At 45.4% G+C, this 18576-nt stretch overlaps 1 protein-coding gene across 1 annotated transcript in view; it reads right to left on the reverse strand.

The window, feature by feature from the left end:
* Positions 1-4523: 4523 nt before the first annotated feature.
* ITK (IL2 inducible T cell kinase) overlaps positions 4524-18576 on the reverse strand; it is a 55615-nt gene continuing 41562 nt past the window's right edge. Inside the window, exons 10-17 of the mRNA XM_036239728.1 lie at positions 16995-17128; positions 16583-16657; positions 14521-14692; positions 13907-14123; positions 12955-13019; positions 12746-12864; positions 9879-10036; positions 4524-7326 (exon numbers count right to left, since the gene is read on the reverse strand). Coding sequence (XP_036095621.1) covers positions 7255-7326; positions 9879-10036; positions 12746-12864; positions 12955-13019; positions 13907-14123; positions 14521-14692; positions 16583-16657; positions 16995-17128 — 1012 coding nt within the window. The 3' untranslated portion in view covers positions 4524-7254. The remainder of the gene's footprint in view (positions 7327-9878; positions 10037-12745; positions 12865-12954; positions 13020-13906; positions 14124-14520; positions 14693-16582; positions 16658-16994; positions 17129-18576) is intronic.

Below are 18576 nucleotides of genomic sequence, written 5' to 3' on the forward strand. Positions count from 1 at the left end.
CACATGCCCAGGTTGTAGGCCTGGTCCCCAGGTGGGACATGCAAGAGGCGGCTACTCGATGTTCTCATTCATCGGTGTTTTTATCTCGCTCTCCCTCTCTCTTCCTCTCTCTCTAAAATCAATAAAGAAAGAGGAGTAACATCTGTAACAAAAATAAATTAATAAAAATTGCCAAAAGAAAAAAAGTATGAGATTATCATAGATAACCTCTTTAAAAATAATGATGAACATATACCAAGTGCAATGACTTCATTTAGTGTTCACAATTATGAGGAAAATATAATTATTAGTCCTAGTTTATAACTGAAGAAACTAAGGCAGGTTAAATAACTTGCCTAGGTAGTGAAACCAAAACTCATGCTTTTAATCAAAATTATCTACAGCCTCATTCACCTCCCAGTGGAATCCATGTGTTCATTAATATGCCACCTTATTACAAAAACATCCTTAATGTAAATTATAGAGATGCATTATTTTTTAATGTTTTTGTTTATTTATTTATTTTTGTTAATCTTCACCTGAGGTTATTTTCCCACTGATTTTTAGAGTGGGAGGGAGGGAGGGAGGAGGAAGAGGAGGAGGAGGAAGAGGAAGAAGAAGAGGAAGAGGAGGAGGAGGAGGAGGAGGAGGAAGAGAGAGAGAGAGAGAGGACCCTACCAGGCCAAGGATCGAACCTTCAACCCAGGTATGTGCCCTTGATCAGTGCCCTTGATCAGGAATCAAACACGTGGCCCTTTGATCTGCCGGCCGATGCTCCAACCACTGAGCCAAACCAGCCAGGGCTTTTAATAAATAATACATTTTTAAAGAGAAAGAAGGAAAAGAATTTGAGATGGAGAGACAATGTGAATAATACAAATGAAATCTCTGTATTGCTACAGAAGGCTCACACATCTGGTCTGTGTAGTTAAGATTTGTGTAGTTATCAGGAAAAGAGAAACTTGATGGTCAGTTACATAATTTTTATTGTCCATTAGATCAAACCTGACCACTTGTTCAAAATTGCCTCATTTTACCAATGAAAGAGCTGAGGCCCAGAAAGGGGAAGGGTTGCTCAAGGCCAGCCAAACCCAGACTCGTGTCTTTCTGTGGGAAACTAGATTGCCTGTTTCCTTCATTCAATATGAAAAAATTGTTAAAGAATACATTTAAAACTAAAATGTATTGTTGTTCATTTGGGGCCAGCCTCTATGCTAAGTACTGTATATGGATGGGCTCATTTCATCCTCACAAAATCCTTAGAAGTCACCCTATTATTTTATAGGTGAAATATTTTTAAGGTATTGGTCTCATACATTAATTTTGAAATTTCTGTTTTTCAATTGCAGTTGACTTTCAATATTATTTTGTACTAATTTCAGTTGTGTGGCATCGTGGTTAGACAGTCAGATACTTTGCAAAGTGATCCCCTGGCACCATACAAGTTATTGACCATATTCCCTACACTGTACTTTTACGTCCCTGTGACTGTTTTGTAACTGCCAATTTTTACTTCTTAATCCGTTCACTTTTCTCACCCAGCCCCCAACTTCCCTCCCCTCTGGCAACCATCATTCTGTTCTCTGCATCTCTGAGTCTGTTTCTTTATAGATGAAACATTAAAGGATGTTTTGCTGTCGAAACCTTGCAGCTCCGTCGTGGGCCATTTGGAAATGCATTCCCTCCCCCCTCTGTTGTCTTCCCCTCACTTCGCTCATTTCCCACAATTTCTAGAGGACTTGCCTCCCTGGAAGGTCAGCTCTTTCACACATAACTTGATAGCAAAGAACATTTCTTCTTTATGTAAACAGCATTTTTGTTTACATAAAGAAGAAATGTTCTTTGCTATCAAGTTTGGCTAAGAACTGATTAGGAGGACCTGAGCATATTCCAAATCGATCTGGAAGAGCATAGCTGAGATCAAGTGGGGTCAATGCTGCTGTATTGTCGGGCTGGCATAGGTGGCCCTATAGTCAGCCCCACAGGATGGTTGGGAGCATGGGATTTGGGGACAACCAGGTTGGTGTCTCTTGCTCCTCCAGACCACTATGCCCTCCTCACTCTGCTGTCTCCCCTGGAGACTGACCTCTGGGTACCACCCTACTAGGTTTCCTTGCCCTCTGTTTTTCAGTTGGTTTGGTTAACAAGAAGCCTCAGCAGTTGATAGGGGAAGGGAGGAGGGTGGAGTCAGCATGTTTGTTCCTCTGGCTTCCTCCTTGGGATGCTGCCTGGGGCTTCCTCTGTTCCTCGCCCAAGGTCCTCTTCTCTAGAGATAGCCTTCTCCAAGTGACCCTCTGCTTCCACATTCAAATGACCGTCCCTGTCTCTTCAGGCCTAGGGGCGGTAGGTGCTCTTTGACTGTTCTTCTTCCTGTGGTTATCCTAAACCTGACTCATACTATGGTTAAGTAGTCTTTTTGTAAATGAGCCCTGCTTGAATGATCTTAATGCGAAGGGGGTGTGGTTGGTCCCCAACTGATATATCTTATTCATCTAACACAATGTCAAGTAATACAGGTGAATGCTAACTATTTGTGAAATACATGAACAATCTCTATAACTTTTTCTAACAGTACCTGTATGATTCTGTTATTTCCCAAGCCAACTACACACCATGATTTGGGGGAGAACCTCAAAGTCATTGAAAACACACACACACACACACACACACGCGCACACACACACACACAGCCCATCTTGCTGAATGGAGTGTATTCCGCCTCTTTCTCAGAGTGGCGAACCTCAGTGTGGTGGAAGATTCTAGAGAGAGCAAGATCTGCAGGGTAAGATCGCTGACAAGCAGATCTATTCATCTAACCCCTTTAGAAGTTTCCTCTGTGGATCATTTGCCGTGGGAGTTGAGCCCAGATGCGAGTCCCGTGAAGGTTGGTATGGAAGCCACAGGCTCTCTCGCCTGTGTCTGTTGGTCCTCCGGAGTCTGAACTGGCCCCTCCAGTGAACATGGGCATTTGGTGGACTGGAAGGTACGGGGAGAGCGCAACACACTCCAAACGTAATAACCCAGCTTTTGTACCCCTGGGATTCTAAGAGGGAGCGGAACACCTATTTGTTTCATTATAATCTCCACATGTCCCCCACACAGCAGGCAGTGAACGAGTATGAACACTGATCCGGTACTAAGAGCAAGGCAGAAATCATCTGCACATTGGTTTCCTTTCAACCAGTTTGCCTCTCTCAAATCCACTCAGCACGCTACTGCCAGAATATATTTTAAACACAAATTTGGCCTTGCCCTGGTCAACGTGGCTGAGTTGGTTGAGCGTCGTCCCACGCACCGAAAGTTCGCCAACTCCATTCCCGGTCAGGGCACATGCCCAGGTGCAGGCCTGTGTGGGAGGCAGTCAACTGATGCTTTTCTCTCACGTTGTTGTTTCGCTCTTCCTCCCTCTCCCTTCCTTTTCTAAAAAATATTAATAAAAACATATTAAAAAAATGTTTTGGCCTTCTCTCCTTGCTCAATGACATCTTTTCTATATAGGTCGAGTTCCATTATTTTTATCTTTTGTAACATGGTCTTTGCCTAGATTTATAGCCTCACTTGCAATTTACTTACCCCTTCTATCATCCTAACCCTACCTGTAAAGTATTTCTCTTATTTCTGCCCACCTGCTTGCCTTGAAAAATCACACCATAATTCATCTTCAAAACTGAGCCCTGGCCGGTTTGGCTCAGCGGTTAAAGCGTCAGCCTTCGGTCCAGAGAGACCAGGGTTCGGTTCCCGCTAAGGGCATGTACCTCGGTTGCAGTTTGTCCCCAGCCCTGGTTGGTCGTGCGGGTGGCAGCCACTCGATGTGTCCCTTTCACATCGATGTTTCTCTCTCTCTCTCTCTCTCTACCCCCCCCCCCCACTCTATCTGAGCAAAAAATGAAAAAAAAATGTCCTCGGTTGAGGATAAAAAAAAAAAAAACTGAGTCAGACGTGCTATCCTCTGTGCCAGTGCTTCCCAAACTTTAATGTGCATAAAATCACCTGTGAACCGTGTTAAAATGTAGATTCTCATTCAGTGGGTCTTGGGATGAAGCCGGAGAATTTGCATTTCTCACCCGCTGCTCATACTGCTGTTGCTGGTCTGGGGACCACGCTTCAAGCAGCCGTGACCTCCCCTCCCCCTATTAAAAGTGATAGATTCCATCAGTTTTTCTGAGCTCTTCTCTTCTTTGACCGTATTTCTGTTGTTGCTCTGATTGCTCTATTATACATCATTTTACTTGTTTATTTGTCTGCCATCCCAACCACAGCTGCCATTTCTTTTTTTTTTTTATCCTCACCCGAGGACATTTTTTGTACAGATAGAGTGGGAGGGAGAGAGAGGAAGAGAGAGAGAGAGAGAAACATCGACATGAAAGGGACACATCGAGTGGCTGCCACCGCACGACCAACCAGGGCCGGGGACAAACTGCAACCGAGGTACATGCCCTTAGTGGGAACCGAACCCGGGTCTCTCCAGACCACAGGCCGACGCTCTAACCGCTGAGCCAAACCGGCCAGGGCACAGCTGCCATTTCTTAAAGGTAAAGGCTGCATCTTCTCCATCTTTGTTTCCGCAGCGCTCAGCACAGCTTGTCATAGGAACCTGGGGAGCATTGGATATTTACCTGGCGAACAAATGTTGACTGACATACAGTTTTTACTTGTCTGTGGAATGTGAAACCATGTAACCATTTTTGTTTAAGGAAAACCTGTGGTTGTTTGACATTTGGACAACTAAGAAACCCAGGCCACACACACTGTAGTTATTACAAGGCTCAGCTTTATTTGCCGGACCCAACCTTTACCTCCGTGTGATTTATGAAGGGTAAGAGATATGTGTAATATTTTTATTGTGAACACCAGCAATGACTGTATACTAATAAATATCTAATCTATGCATATATAAATACATAGTCTCAAAAAGTACAACAGGCAGAAACTATAAAACGCATCCTGAACCAAAACCTTGCATGAGGGAATTCCCTGTGAACACATGGCACCATTTTCAAAATGTTAGGAAAAAAAATACACAGGCTGGAGGCCCCTTTTGCAGGATTAGAACAGTGGGAGGTGAACTATCTACACACATTCAGTTAAGGCCCCAAGGACTCTGAACTTGAACAAGATAATACCATGCAAGCTCAGGGCAGGGTTGGGGGTAGGGGTGAGTTTCCTAAACTAGACCACAGAGATCCGTCAACTCTGATGATTTCCTTCAAGGCTGGATGCTCCAGAAATCATCTCTAATTAAGGATTCCAAAAGAGGATGCACCAAAGAGTACACAGGGATGATTTTGGACAAGTTGAGGAAGATCATCTTCTGAATGATGGAGTTTTATCTTGGAGCTCCCAGTTCCACAATAATTATGGTTAAAAGTTATGCAGCTGAATCTCTAGCTGGTCAAAATATCACATGGTTTAGAAAGAGCTGATTGCAACACCACGCAGCAACTACTCCAAGAGTTTTATCTGAACCCTGCAGGAAAATGAACTGTCTCTTACATCAGGGAATACATACCTTACCCCACAAAGTGTCCAAGAAGACTGCAGCCAGCTCAATGTTGGAATAATTAGAGAGCCTTTATACTGCTGCAGGACGATCTTCCCAAGCTGCTTTGAAGCTCATCTATAAATGACTTCACGCTGTCAACTTTGGAGGGCTGAGCGAATCAAAGGGTTAATTAACTGAGTAAGTCCAAACTCATTAACTCTGACAAAGGGGGGGCTACTGATGAGGATAGAGAAGATCTATTCCAAGTTGGATGGCCACAGCGCCAACCACAGTGGTCTACACAGGAGCAACCTTACTTTCTGGTGGTGCTTTCTTGGTGTTTTTATTGGCTTTCTCTGCCTTTCCCCTCCGCTGTATTTTTCTCCTCTCCAATCCCTTTCATCCTTGGTAAAAGACAGTGTTGAATAGGAATAAAGAAACTGCATTGGAGTCAGACTGATGTAGGTTAGAATCCTGGGCTCTATACTTCTTAGCAGGTGTCCTGGCTTTTTTAAACCTCAGTTTTACTATCTGTAGCATGGGAAAAATACTACCTCACAAGGTTGGTGTGAACTCAGGGTGAACTGCAGAGAAGGCTAGTAGCTCAGTACATATTCACTTTGCATATTTAGGTGCTCAATCAACAGTAGCCATCACTATGTATCTTAGGAGCGCCCCATTTTGGGCCTGACTCAGTTTCCATCCAGATGATTTCAGCAAGAACAGACCCCCTTGTTCCTCTCCCAGGACTTTGGGAGATTTCAAGTCTCAACCTTAAAGCTGCGAATCTCTAGGGCTTAAACAAGCTTCTGTTTCTCTGCAAGACTGCCCTGCCCAGCACAATGCTGCCCTCTGTTGTTGATGGAAGAGTGCAAAGAGGGGGCTGATGCCTGGAGGTGGGGGTGGGGGGGGGACTCCATGGCAGAGTCCTCAGGCAGAGAGTGCGTTCAGAAGCAACCGTTTCCTCCCAGGATGCCTGCAGAGCGTCCTGTGCAGAAGGGGAGGCACAGTCACCTGCCTGGCTTAGTACTAAAGGTGAGCATCAGCGTGGTAACAACCTAAGGTCTGTCTCTGTACCAGTGGGTTCTTTCTGCCCAGACACCAGATACCCAACACTCCAAATGTGGGATTGACACTGCTCGCCCAAATCCATAACGCGCCCTTCAAGGAGAAGGGTGGCAGGGTACTCTGAGTAAAACCTCATAAAGCCGATTCTCAGAACATCTGGCCTCTGATGTGAGCAGCCGCGCCCCCTCCTCTGGGGCAGGAAGCTGTGGCTGACAGCATCACAGTGGAGGAGCTTACTCTTTCCGACCTTAACTCACTCACAGTTCTCCCTGATCAGGAGTCCTGCTCCTCGTTGCTCTGGCCCCAGCCCCTGGGATTTTCTGTTGTCAGGTCAAAGAGAAAGTCCCTGACTGTTAACCTTAGATCCACGCTTAAAATGACAATGAAATAACAATCCAGGGTCCTACCCGCGTTCGCCCCCTCTCTCTAAGAAGAAGTGCAAGAAATGTTGCCTGAAAGCTGTCAGATTGAGGTTAGTGCACCACCCAAGATAAGAGGCGGGAGGGGAGGTAGAGACATGGCCGCTGCTCTGGCCCTGCTCCCAGTTCGTTGGCCAAGCCTCCTGCCCGTGGCCGAGTGCCAGCCTCTGTCAGGGTGCTGCGTCCGTGGCAGCTCAGGACCTGGCACCACAGGCCGGCTGCCTCTGGGGAGTCCTGGGCTGGTGGCAGCTCTTCATTCTCTGTGGAGGTAGGACTTCTCTCGCGACTCGGGATCTGTGGGCTCTGCTAGAGTCCCATCTCTGCAATTTCACCCAGTTGTCTGAAGAGCCTGGAGAAGGAGGGCCGCTGCTCTGGTTTCTAGGGAGGGAAGAAAAGGACTCTGAGTTCCCTGCACCTGTGCACAGCTCGTTCCCACAGCAAACTAGAATTCAGTAGCAGTGCCCACTGCTGCTTTTATTTATTTTTATTTATTTGTTTATCCTCACCCGAGGACATTTTTCCATTTTTTGTTCAGGTAGAGTGGGAAGGAGAGAGAGGAACAGAGAGAGAGAGAGAGAGAGACATCGACGTGAAAGGGACACATCGAGTGGCTGCCACCGGCACGACCTACCAGGGCCGGGGACAAACTGCAACCGAGGTACATGCCCTTAGCGGGAACCGAACCCGGGTCTCTCAGGACCACAGGCCGATGCTCTAACCGCTGAGCCAAACCGGCCAGGGCCCCACTGCTGCTTTTAAAAGATGCTTTTAAAATGGTCCTGAACCAACCGGACATCCATGTACAATACAATGATTTTCAACATAGACCATACATCCTTCACAAAAATTAACTCACAAGGATCATAGACCTAAATGTAAAATGCAAAACGTATAGAAATTCTAGAAGATAAAAGAGAAGGCAATGAGTTTTTAGAGAATGATATCAAAAGCAATGATTCGTAAAGGGGAAAAAAATGGTGGTAAACTGTTGTAATTTAAAAACTTCCACTCTGTAAAAGACACTGTTAAGAGAATGAAAAGACAAGCTATAGTCTGGGAGAAAAGATTTTCAAAACACATATCTGATAAAGGACTTATATCCAAAATATACAAAGACCTCTGAAAACTTAAAGGCAAGAAAACAAATAATCTGATTAAAAAACGGGCCAAAGATCTAAACAGACTCCTCATTAAAGAAGATATACAAATGGCACATAAATATATGAAAAGATGCTTAACATCATATGTCATTAGGGAATTGTAAACTAAAACAAGATGCCACTTGTTTTGGAGATACCACTCTACACCTATTAGGATGGCTGAAATTCAAATGCGGGTGAGGGTGTGGAGCTACAGGAGCTCCCCCTGCCGGTGAGAATGCAAAATGGTACAGCCACTTTGGAAGTCTGACAGTTTCTCACTGTGTTATCTTATCATAGATGCAATAATCACACTTCTAGATATATACCCAATTGAGCTGAAACGTATGTCCATGCAAAAACCTACACACAAATATTTATAACAGCTTTATTCACGATTGCCAAAAAACTGGAAGCAGTCAGGTTGCCCTTCAGGAGGTGAGTGGGTAAATAAATGGTGGTATGTCCATACAATGGAATACTGTATTATTCAGTGATAAAAGCAAATGAGCTAGCAAGCCACAAAAAGACATGAAGGAATCTTAAATTCACATAGCTAAGTGGGAGAATTCAATCTAAAAAGGCTACATCCTGTGTGACAGTCTAGAAAAGGTAAAACTTGGATAATAAAAAGATCAATAGATGCCAGGAGTTTGGGGAGGAGGGAAGCACAGTGGATTTGGGGGCAGTGAAACTGTTCTGTATGATACTATAATGGTAGACACATATTACACATTTGTCAAAACTCAGAACTGCACAACACAAAGAGGGAACCTATTGTAAACTATGGACTTCAGTTAATAATGTATCACTAGTGGTTGATTAATTATAATAAATATACTACACTAATGCAAAATGTTATTCATAGGGGAGGAGGGTATGTGTACTATTTGCTCATTTTTTCTGTAAATCTAAAACTACTAAACAATAGTTTATTAAGTTAAAAAAACAAAGTGCTAAATAAATGTCAGTCATCATAATTACAGTATTTAACCCTTATGAAATGGACTAGATTTGTTTTGTGCCTGTGTTTGTTTGTTTCTGATTATAAGGATCTATGAACTTACAAATCAAGCATTATTTAATTCTCTACTAAGTAAGAAAGAGGAGGATTAGAGAATTGTCTAAGATTAATGACTAACACAAAGCAAAGCTGAGGCAAAACCCAAGTATTCTATAGTTTTTTAATTCAACCTTGTTGCCAGTCAATGATCTGAATTTGTATTAACTCCCTATTTCAGCAACTTTCAACTTTGGTTGAAATGTGCAATTTCCTAACTCACCAAAGGACATCTAAGACTCATGCGATGTGGTTGAAGGCATGCCCTGAGACATCTGGGAGGGGCAGAGTAATTGGATTCCCTTTCTGAATTGTTGAATGAATAAAATAAACTCTAAGTCATTTTAATATTTTCACAGCACAAGTACACTTCTGATCCCCAATTTATAGAACTGACGTTATGTACATGCAATGGTTTTACGATGTTACACACAATATTTTTTCTCAGAAAACTGAAATGCTGACATAGGCTTCACCCCCTCTTTCTCTCTGACAATATGTTGATGGCTTATGACATTATGTAGCAAATCAAATTATACTTAAGGTCATTGGCAGATCTTTTAAGGGTGGGAAACCTCTCTAGTTAATAGATACTCAAAGTCACTTTCCTGTTAATCTATTTCATTCATCCCAGCTGACTCACCCTGGAAAAGAATTCCTTTCTCTAGGGAAGGGGGCAGTCCCTGAAGCTGTAGGTTATATTGCAGGGGGAAACCACTTCCTTTACTGACCTCTTGCCAGCAATTACTCATGATCTGGTAGATCTGCGAGGAGGCAAGCCGGGGCTTGTATAACCGAAATCCCGTAGTGATGTCTTCCACCACCTCCGAGTTGCTTCGGTTTTCATACGGGATTTTGCCTTCACTGAAGACTTCCCACATCAGCACCCCTACAAGAAATGGCGAGTGCAGTTCAGCTAATGATAAAGTTCAAAAATAGCAAACAAACAAACGTACACCTAGAAATCACAGATATGATTGACATGGAAACTCAAGTCCCTCCCTCCAAGAATTACAGTTTCAAGCCACCTGAGTCTTATTAGGCCTGCACTATTTCTAAAGAACAGAGAATTCTCAGCCGTCTTAGTGGTGAAGAACGGTCAAGCTCAGCCCATTGTTATATCTAACTCAAATGCTAAGTACTAAAACTTGCAGTGGCCATAAACTCAAATGTCTACACACAATGTTGAATGAGTGAAGTGGGCGAGGTGTGTAATAGGGACTAGTGGGGACTGTGGAAAACTGAAGGTAAAAAGTTCTGTCTTAATGGGTCAGCTGTGATTTAGCTCCAGCAAGTTAGGGCACATGGGAATGCGCTCAGGATTCTCATATTTTCTGATTTTTCGAAAGAAGTCATATATGGAGAGTTTTAAAATATAAACTCCATTTGATTTTTAAAAATACTGTGCAGATGAAGTAAAACACATCTTCAGGATGTCCATTTTGGACAACCTGATGTAATCCCTTTTCCTATTCTGCCCAAAGTATAAAGGTCACGTCCAGCTTTTTTATGTGTTAATACATCTGTAGATATCAGAGTGGGAAGACAGCTTGCAGATCACCTAACCCAGTTGTTTTCAAAACATATTCTAGATAACTTCAGGGCAGGATTTTTCAGTGTTTGATCCCCAAAACGTCTGAATAAATATCACCTCAGAAGTTTGTTCAAATGATAGATCCTGGGCCCCAGCCCAGACCACTGGACCAGAATTGCAGAGGGGTCCTCAGGGGTGCCTCAAGAGTTTTAGAAATTCAGAACCTCTTTGTAAATAAGACTGTCAGCACCCCAAGGTACCAGGATTTCTAGTGAGATTTCCTTGGAAAATGGGGGGTTGGGGGGTGGAGGCTCAAAGCTGATTTGAAAACAATTGCTTCATGCAAACCTTGTATATTGCACTGATGAGAAACTTCAGTGAAGCCCAAACCTGACTCACTTAAAATAGCTAATTAGAACAAAACCTTAAAAGGCATGACAGAGTTCAATGGCCTGAGGCCGGCATCAAGCTGAGTCCACCCAGAGTTTTCTTTCTCAGGCTTATCACCCAGTCTTGTCAGCCTTTCTAGTCTGCTTCTATCAGCTAATCTCAACTTTGTACACTGCAGATGACTCGTCCCAGGCAGGAGTGGACTTTAGTTCAACTCAGGCTGACCACCTGTGGCACTCAGAGTCAGAAGGAGAATGTGCCCGAGCGGCCATGGTTGCAAACATCTCTTTCTGGGACATCCAGCGGGGTGCAGCGTGACCAATGCATCACCAGGAGAGAGTGGCCACATACCAGCCCTACCCTTCCTAGTTATATGGGGGGAGGGGGGGGAGATCTTCTGAGATTGCTCTGGTGCAATTTTATTTCTTCCAAATTCATTCTGTAACTTAAATTTGGCTAACAAAATCATAGCTAGGCCCGTTGAAGAAGGGAACCGTTTTAAGGACCAGTTCGGAAGGACTCAAACTACTTGGATGAAGGCAATGGAGATTCTAAAATGCTAGAGAAGACTTTAAAATGAGGGATTCTCCTAAGAGATTTCATGAGTCAGCTTCTTCCTGGTTTCTACTACTGGTCAATACCCTGGGCACACCTTCCCTTCATAAAGAACAAAAAATCAGACTCCATCCTGTTCCTGTCCAGAGTATGACCCTTCTTGTGATCCAAAACAAAGAGGTCGTCTGGTATGGTTTTGTGCAGACTTCAGTGTGCACCAATGATGGCGTAGGGTGTTGTGACTAACCCGGCAAGAACATTTAGTATGTCCTGGCTCACCAACACCATTCCTTCTGCCTCTCATTGATGACCATTTTCACTTATTAGAAATTCTAATTCCTAACCATGGCCTGCCAACGTCGTCGTCTACTGTTTGCCCCCTTCTCTTTGGGCACACCAAGCTTTTGCCCTTGCTGGTTCCTCTGTCAGGGATGCTGATCCCTGGATCTTTGAATGGAGACCGCTCCCCCTCATCATTCAGATTTCTGCCCAAGAGTCGCCTCCTCACAGAGGCCTTCCCAGATTTTGTATTTAAAACAGACCCTCTCTCTATCTCAGCCACTCTCTATCCCATCACTTTATTTCATTCATAGCACATACTTACCACGACCTGACTTTATCTCAGCCATGTCGATTGGCTTGCTTCTACAACTGTTATGTGTCTCCTCCTAAAATTCGGCCCCAATAGGAGTTTTCCTATCCTATCTATCACGTATTGTGAGCACCTAGATTAGGCCCTGGCATACAGCAGATGCTCTATTAATGGTTGTTGAATGAATGAGTTACTGAGGATTGAATGTAAACAGTTACTGAGGATTAAGTGTGGGGTTATAATACTGGACAAATATGGTTCTGGCCCTCAGGGGACTCCTAGTCTAATCTCCTGACTCCTCCAGCTTTGGATCTCACAGCAACCCCCAGAACCCTAAATTTGCACTGTCATTTTTACACCCCCCCCCCATTTCAAAGATCTTTAAGAATAGACACAGTAAGGAGGGCCTCTTCATACTTTTTAGAGCTATTATTGCACAGAGGCTGACAGTGGGCCTCCCTCACCAGCCAGAGGTCAAGGGCAAGTAGACCCAGATCACGTGGGTGTGGGGCCAGGATGACACTCACCAAAGGACCACACGTCCGACTTGCTGCTGTAGCGGCTGAAGGAGAAGACTTCCGGGGATGCCCATTTCACCGGGAATTTGGTGCCTGTGGAGCTGGTGTATTGATCATCAAGGACAAACCTGGGCAGAGAGTGGAGAGAGGATGTCCGAATGTTCTGGGGGCCTGAGTCCCACTGCTGAGGCTGTGCCAGCATCTCGTCCCCCTATTACCTTGTCATCCCGAAGTCCGACACCTTGATGACTTGGTTTTCTCCCACCAAACAATTTCGGGCCGCCTGGAGAGGAGACAGGCCAATGAAAGGGAAAGAGAAAGCGTTGGCGGATCATCAGTAATTAAGGAGTCTCCTACAAGCAGGGTCCTTTGCTTTTTTTAGGTGCTATTGTACAAAGGCAGTGAGGAGCTCTACAAATGTTAATTCACCTTCACGAACACCCAAGAGAAGCTGGCTAGAAAGGAATGTGTAAGATCCTTTATCTAGATGAGTAAGTTGGGTCTTTTATCTTCATTTCTGGCATGCTTATTAGAAGAGAAATCCAAGGTGTTGTCTAATCAATGATATGCTCTAATGCAACTGGATGTGGGAAAAAAAATGCTAACATTAGGGCTGCTAGGAAGAGACTGTCAGCGCATTTGTGTTTTGAAGATGTTAATCCTCTTAGAGCTGTTTCTCAATAGGGAGAGAACCTGGTCCGCAATTCGTACCCTAGAAAGTTGCGTTGGAAGAGCCCTTAGCCATGAAAGACTCCAGCGAGTCCCAAATTTTAATGCGCCTACAATCCCATGATGGGTCATGTTAAAATAAGTATTCCTGAGCCCAACCCCCAGACAGTCCAAGGATAGTTCTGGGATCGCCCCCTTGTGATTCTAGCAGATCCTGGGATAACACTTTGAGAAAAACTGTCCACTTCCCTCGTTTGGAAGAATGTAAACTGACTCTCAGAGGGTGAGAGTCAGAGGTGGGGCTGTGATCAGAGCGCCAGTCTAAGTCCCCAGGAAACACTGTCCCACTAGGCCCTTCCAAAGCGGGTAGAGAGAGAAAGTAGGGAGGGGGAGGGAGACCGTGTGCGCCTTGTTATTGACCAATGCAGTCCCAGTCTTGGCAGCTCTCCATGTCACTGGCCCTTCCTCCTGGATCTGAAGGTGGTTGCTCTGCACTCTTACCAGGTCTCTGTGGATGACATGCGCCTTTTCCAGGTAGGCCATGCCCTCACACACGTCCAGGCACATGCCCAGCAGGGTCTCTGCAGCGAACAGGCCCCGCTGGCTGCGCAGGTAATCCGACAGGCAGCCGTGCTCCATGAACTCAAACACGAGGCAGATGGGGTGCTGCTCCAGGCACACCCCATACAGCTGGACCAGTTTGGGGTGAGAGAGTTTCCTGGAGGAAAAAGGCAAGGGGTGAGATGGTCCAAGCTCAGTCTCCCAAAAATGCACCCCTCAAAAAACAAACAAACAAAAATGTGTCATTTGAGCCTAGACCCGAAGGATGGCACAGAGTCAGCTGATGTGTGTGGGGATGAGTAGAGGCCAGTGTGGCTGGCATGTCGTGAACCAGAGGAAGGAGGAGGAGATGAGACTCATGAGCCACTGGGCCAGACCATCACAGGCCTTGCAGACCATGGTGAGAGTGTGATTTTACTCTCCATGTCATGGGAAGTCATCGCTGAACTGGAACAGGGAGCTGGCACAATATGGCCACGGAGTGGTATTTAAGGAATACAGCACAGAACACCCTCCCCAAGGCATCTTTGCATACTCTTGTCTGGACCACTCACATCATGATTTCAGCCTCCTCTATGAAGTCCTCTTCCGACATAGCTCCTTCCTGGATGGTTTTGATGGCCACCTTGTCCTTGTTGAGCCAGTAGCCAAGATGCACCAGTCCGAACTGCCCACTGCCAATCTGCTGCACAAAAGTGAGCTCCGAGGGGTGGATCACCCATTTCCCTGGAGGAGACAGAGAGGGTTTCCAGGGTCGGCACGCAGTAGATATGAGCTCGAGGGCTACCAGGAGAATGTATAACCCCACGTAGAATGTTAGCCTATCATCAATTTAACCCAAAGATGGTCAATGTTATAAGCCCTAGATTTAGAACTATCATAGATACAATTATTATATTTTTCCATATAAACAACATAGGATATGCATTTTTAAACCATGAAAAATGTATGTGGGGGAGATTACATGGAAAGAGGAAGGAGAATGCCATTAATCAAGATATTAAAGAGAGCAAATGAAGAGTTTTTGTAAGGGTCCAACCATTTTCTCTATCTGGTTGAAAATGTACTGTTGTCAGTTTCCCACACAGCAAATTTCATTTGAGCTGATCATTCATTCATTTGTCTGTCAAAAGTACCCACTATGTATATAACACTCTACTAGGTCTTAGCAAGGGTGGCGGCTAAGGAATCGGATTTAAGAGAACTGGGACCGAGGGGCCAGTCACTGCAGTGTCTGGCACATGATAGGCTCTCAATAAATGTCCAATAAACAAATAAAATGGATCCGAGTCTTGGTTTTCACACTGACAAAATGAGTGGGTTCATGAAATAATCTCTGAGATCCCATCCAGCATGGATACATTGGGATTCTACAGTTATGAGAATCACTTTATTTTCATAGTGAGACTAAAGAGGCATTTTCCTTTCCTGACACTTGGTCTAGACCACAGACAGCTCCCTTTCCACCTCTGAGGCAGAGACTCAACAGGAAAACAGTTCTGAGTACCTACTGTGTTGGTAGGGATGGGCGCTCATAGTAAGTAGCGTAGGACCACCAAACCGCCTGTGTCAGTCACCTAGGGTACTTTTTTAAAATGTAGACTACAAGATTCCTCTATCAGGGATTGTTCTGGTAAGTGCTGGGGAGGGTCCAGGAGTCAACCTTTTTAATAAGCATCCCATATGACTCTGATGCACACTGAGGTTTGAGAACCACCAATCTGGGAGATGCCAAATGAAAATTACACAGCTTTCTCAGCCAGCACAGTTTGGACAGGGGATGCAAACTCACTGCCTTTGGGTTCCAGGCAGATCATCACATGTGGGTTAAGCAGTCCTGTAGAACAGGAAGGAATAGCAGGCCTGTGGCACTGGAGATGCATGCCCAACCTAATGGCATTAAAAAAACTCGAACACTGTGCTATGCGAACAAACACTTCTGGATGCTGTCAACTTACAGCCCCTGCAGTGGACCCATGCCTGACAAACTAGATAATACAAAATCCTAGGAAAAGGTGGGAACACGGGACTAAGGCATTGTTCCCTAATCTTTTTCTAATAGCATTTAGTAGAGTGCTCTATACAAAGTAGGTGCTCAATAAACACTTCATTGATGAGCTCTTTTTTTAAATCTTCACTCAAGGACATTTTTGCATTCATCTTCAGATAGAGCGAGAGGGAGAGAGGGAGGAAGAGAGAGAGAGAAACATTGATGTGAGAGAGACACATTGACTGGCTGCTACCCACATGACAACAATTGGGGCTGGGGACAAACTGCAACCGAGGTATGTGCCCTTAGCAGGAACTGAACCTGGGACTCTCTGGTCTGCGGGCCGATGCTCTAACCGCTGAGCCAAACCGACCAGGGCATCAGTGAACTCTTAACTAAAACCAATGGACATTGATTTGACAGAGATAAATGTTCTCATATATGTAACTCCCTTACTCACACACATCAATGCTTATCTGTGCACACCACCTCCAGGTATACAGCGCATCTCATCTTTAAGTCTGGGGAAGAACTAGGTTCATGGAAAGTCCATTCGGATTTGTCCCAGACCTTTGGGGACATGCTTTTTAGTGCAAATGTACAACATTCCAGGAGGCACCGCTCACCGTATCTCAGCCCTGCCGTGACGGGCGCTTTCTCCCTCCAGGAGCAAACCGGATAGCGAAGCCGAGTGACCAGGCCTGGGTTGATTAAAAAGCAAAAGGCCATGGTTAGAGCTTTGCTGGACCAACCATCCCAGACAAATCACCAGGAAGAAATATAACCCAGTGCAAAAGCTACTTTTATTCTGGAAAACAAACCCCAAAGCCCCGTCACCGATATTCCACCCTCTCTGAGAAGAGTCAGCAACACAGGCGTGCAGAATTGGCTAAAGGAAAATATGAAATATAATCCAGTAGTTGGCATCCTTTTCTATTTGTATATCTAATTATTATTTGAGGTCTGCTTGTTTGACACGAAGAAACCAAGTTGCTGTTGAGGGTCCACCCACTCCCCACCTGGTCCTTTAGGACTCACCTCCTCCGTTGTGCTGGTGATAATTGACCAGGAGAGGGATGGAGTCGAACACATACTTTTCGGCCACATAGTATCGCTTGGGGTTGTCATTTGTTTCCTTGATGTGATAGTGCTTTATACAGGGGTTGTTCTCACTTCAACAAATGAAACACAAATGCAGTGATGAAGCAGCAATGTTTAGGCACAAAACTGTCGACTGGTGTCAGATTCCCACTCGCCTTATCTTTCTCCCTCTCGCGAGGACAGCGGGTATTGTTCAACCTGCGTCAGTCCTGACAGGTTGGCCCCGGGTGTTGTATTAAGGACGCAGAGGCTGCACCTGGACCCCGTTAGAGTCAGAGCTGTGATGTTTCTTCTGCCCCCAGAGAAGAGGGAGTGGTCTCACATGTGCTACATGTCCCCCCCTGCTCTAAGAATTCAACTAATTCCCAGCATATGTTCAAGAAGCATCTCCCGCCCCTACGCACCAGTTTGATGTGTGCAGCAGTCAATACAGCAGCCCTGACTGATGGCCTTACATAGTCCCACGTGCAAGGTTAGCTCCCGGCTGGCGTCCAAGAACTTGGATTTTGGGAGAATTCTCACCATTTTCTAACAAATAAAGGTGGCTCCCTGTGCCTCAGTGTTTGTATAAACAATGTGGTTATGCCCGATGCCTGGTTTTCCGCTGGGAGCCTGGCATTTTGCTGTGTGCTAGCTGCCTACGTGGGCAGTCCCCAGGGAAAACCTTGGGCACTGAGCCTCTCATGAGCTTCCCTGGGAGACGCCACTCCGTTGTCACAACTTGCTGCCGAAGGAATTCAGCATGATCTGTGTGACCCCACTGGGAGAAGACTGGATGCTCGTGTTTGGTTTTCTCTGGATTTTGTCCCATGTGCCTTTTCGCTTTGTTGATTTGGCTTTGTATCCTTTTGCTGTGATCAGTCTTAGCCGCGAGTACGGCGACATGCTGCGTCCTGCGAGGCTTCCTAGTGAACCCCCGAACATGGGGTGGTCTTGGGCACCCACACAGCTTTGGTTCTCACTCCCGCTCCATTCTACCTTATGGTCACTCCCGTCACCGTGCCCCGGGCAGGGCAGAGGTGGGCCCCTCTGTGGTGTGCACTGCGTTCTTTCCCATCCCTGGACACCGCCCTTCCTGTCACCTGCTCTTCCCCCGAGTCCTGCTCACATCTAACCTCCAACAAGTATTCCCCGTGGGCCCCTTAACAATTATCTTTCTCTCTTCTCTTAATTCTTCCTTTCCTTTGGTCATCGCCAAACTATTAATTTTTCCTAATTTTCTAATTAGAAGAGAATTTGACATCATTTTACAGAGATGGAAACTGAGGTCCAGAAAGGGGCCGACAAGCAGTGAGGGTCCTGCAGGCAGCTGTTGAAACCAGCGGCTTGACCACTCGAACGCCACTGCCTCAGGGAGGGGCTGGCCGCTCTTTGAGCCTCTGATTCTTCTTTGTGAAAGGAGCATAGTAACACCTGCCTTCAGGGCTTATTAAGATTGGACCTGGCCTGTAGAGTCCTGCTACACTGTAGGGACTCAGTAAATGGTAGGTCGCTGCCATTAGCAGAGCCGGAACTAGAA

The sequence above is a fragment of the Molossus molossus genome, unplaced genomic scaffold (assembly GCF_014108415.1).
Source record: "Molossus molossus isolate mMolMol1 unplaced genomic scaffold, mMolMol1.p scaffold_m16_p_4, whole genome shotgun sequence".
Classification (NCBI taxonomy): Eukaryota; Metazoa; Chordata; class Mammalia; order Chiroptera; family Molossidae; genus Molossus; species Molossus molossus.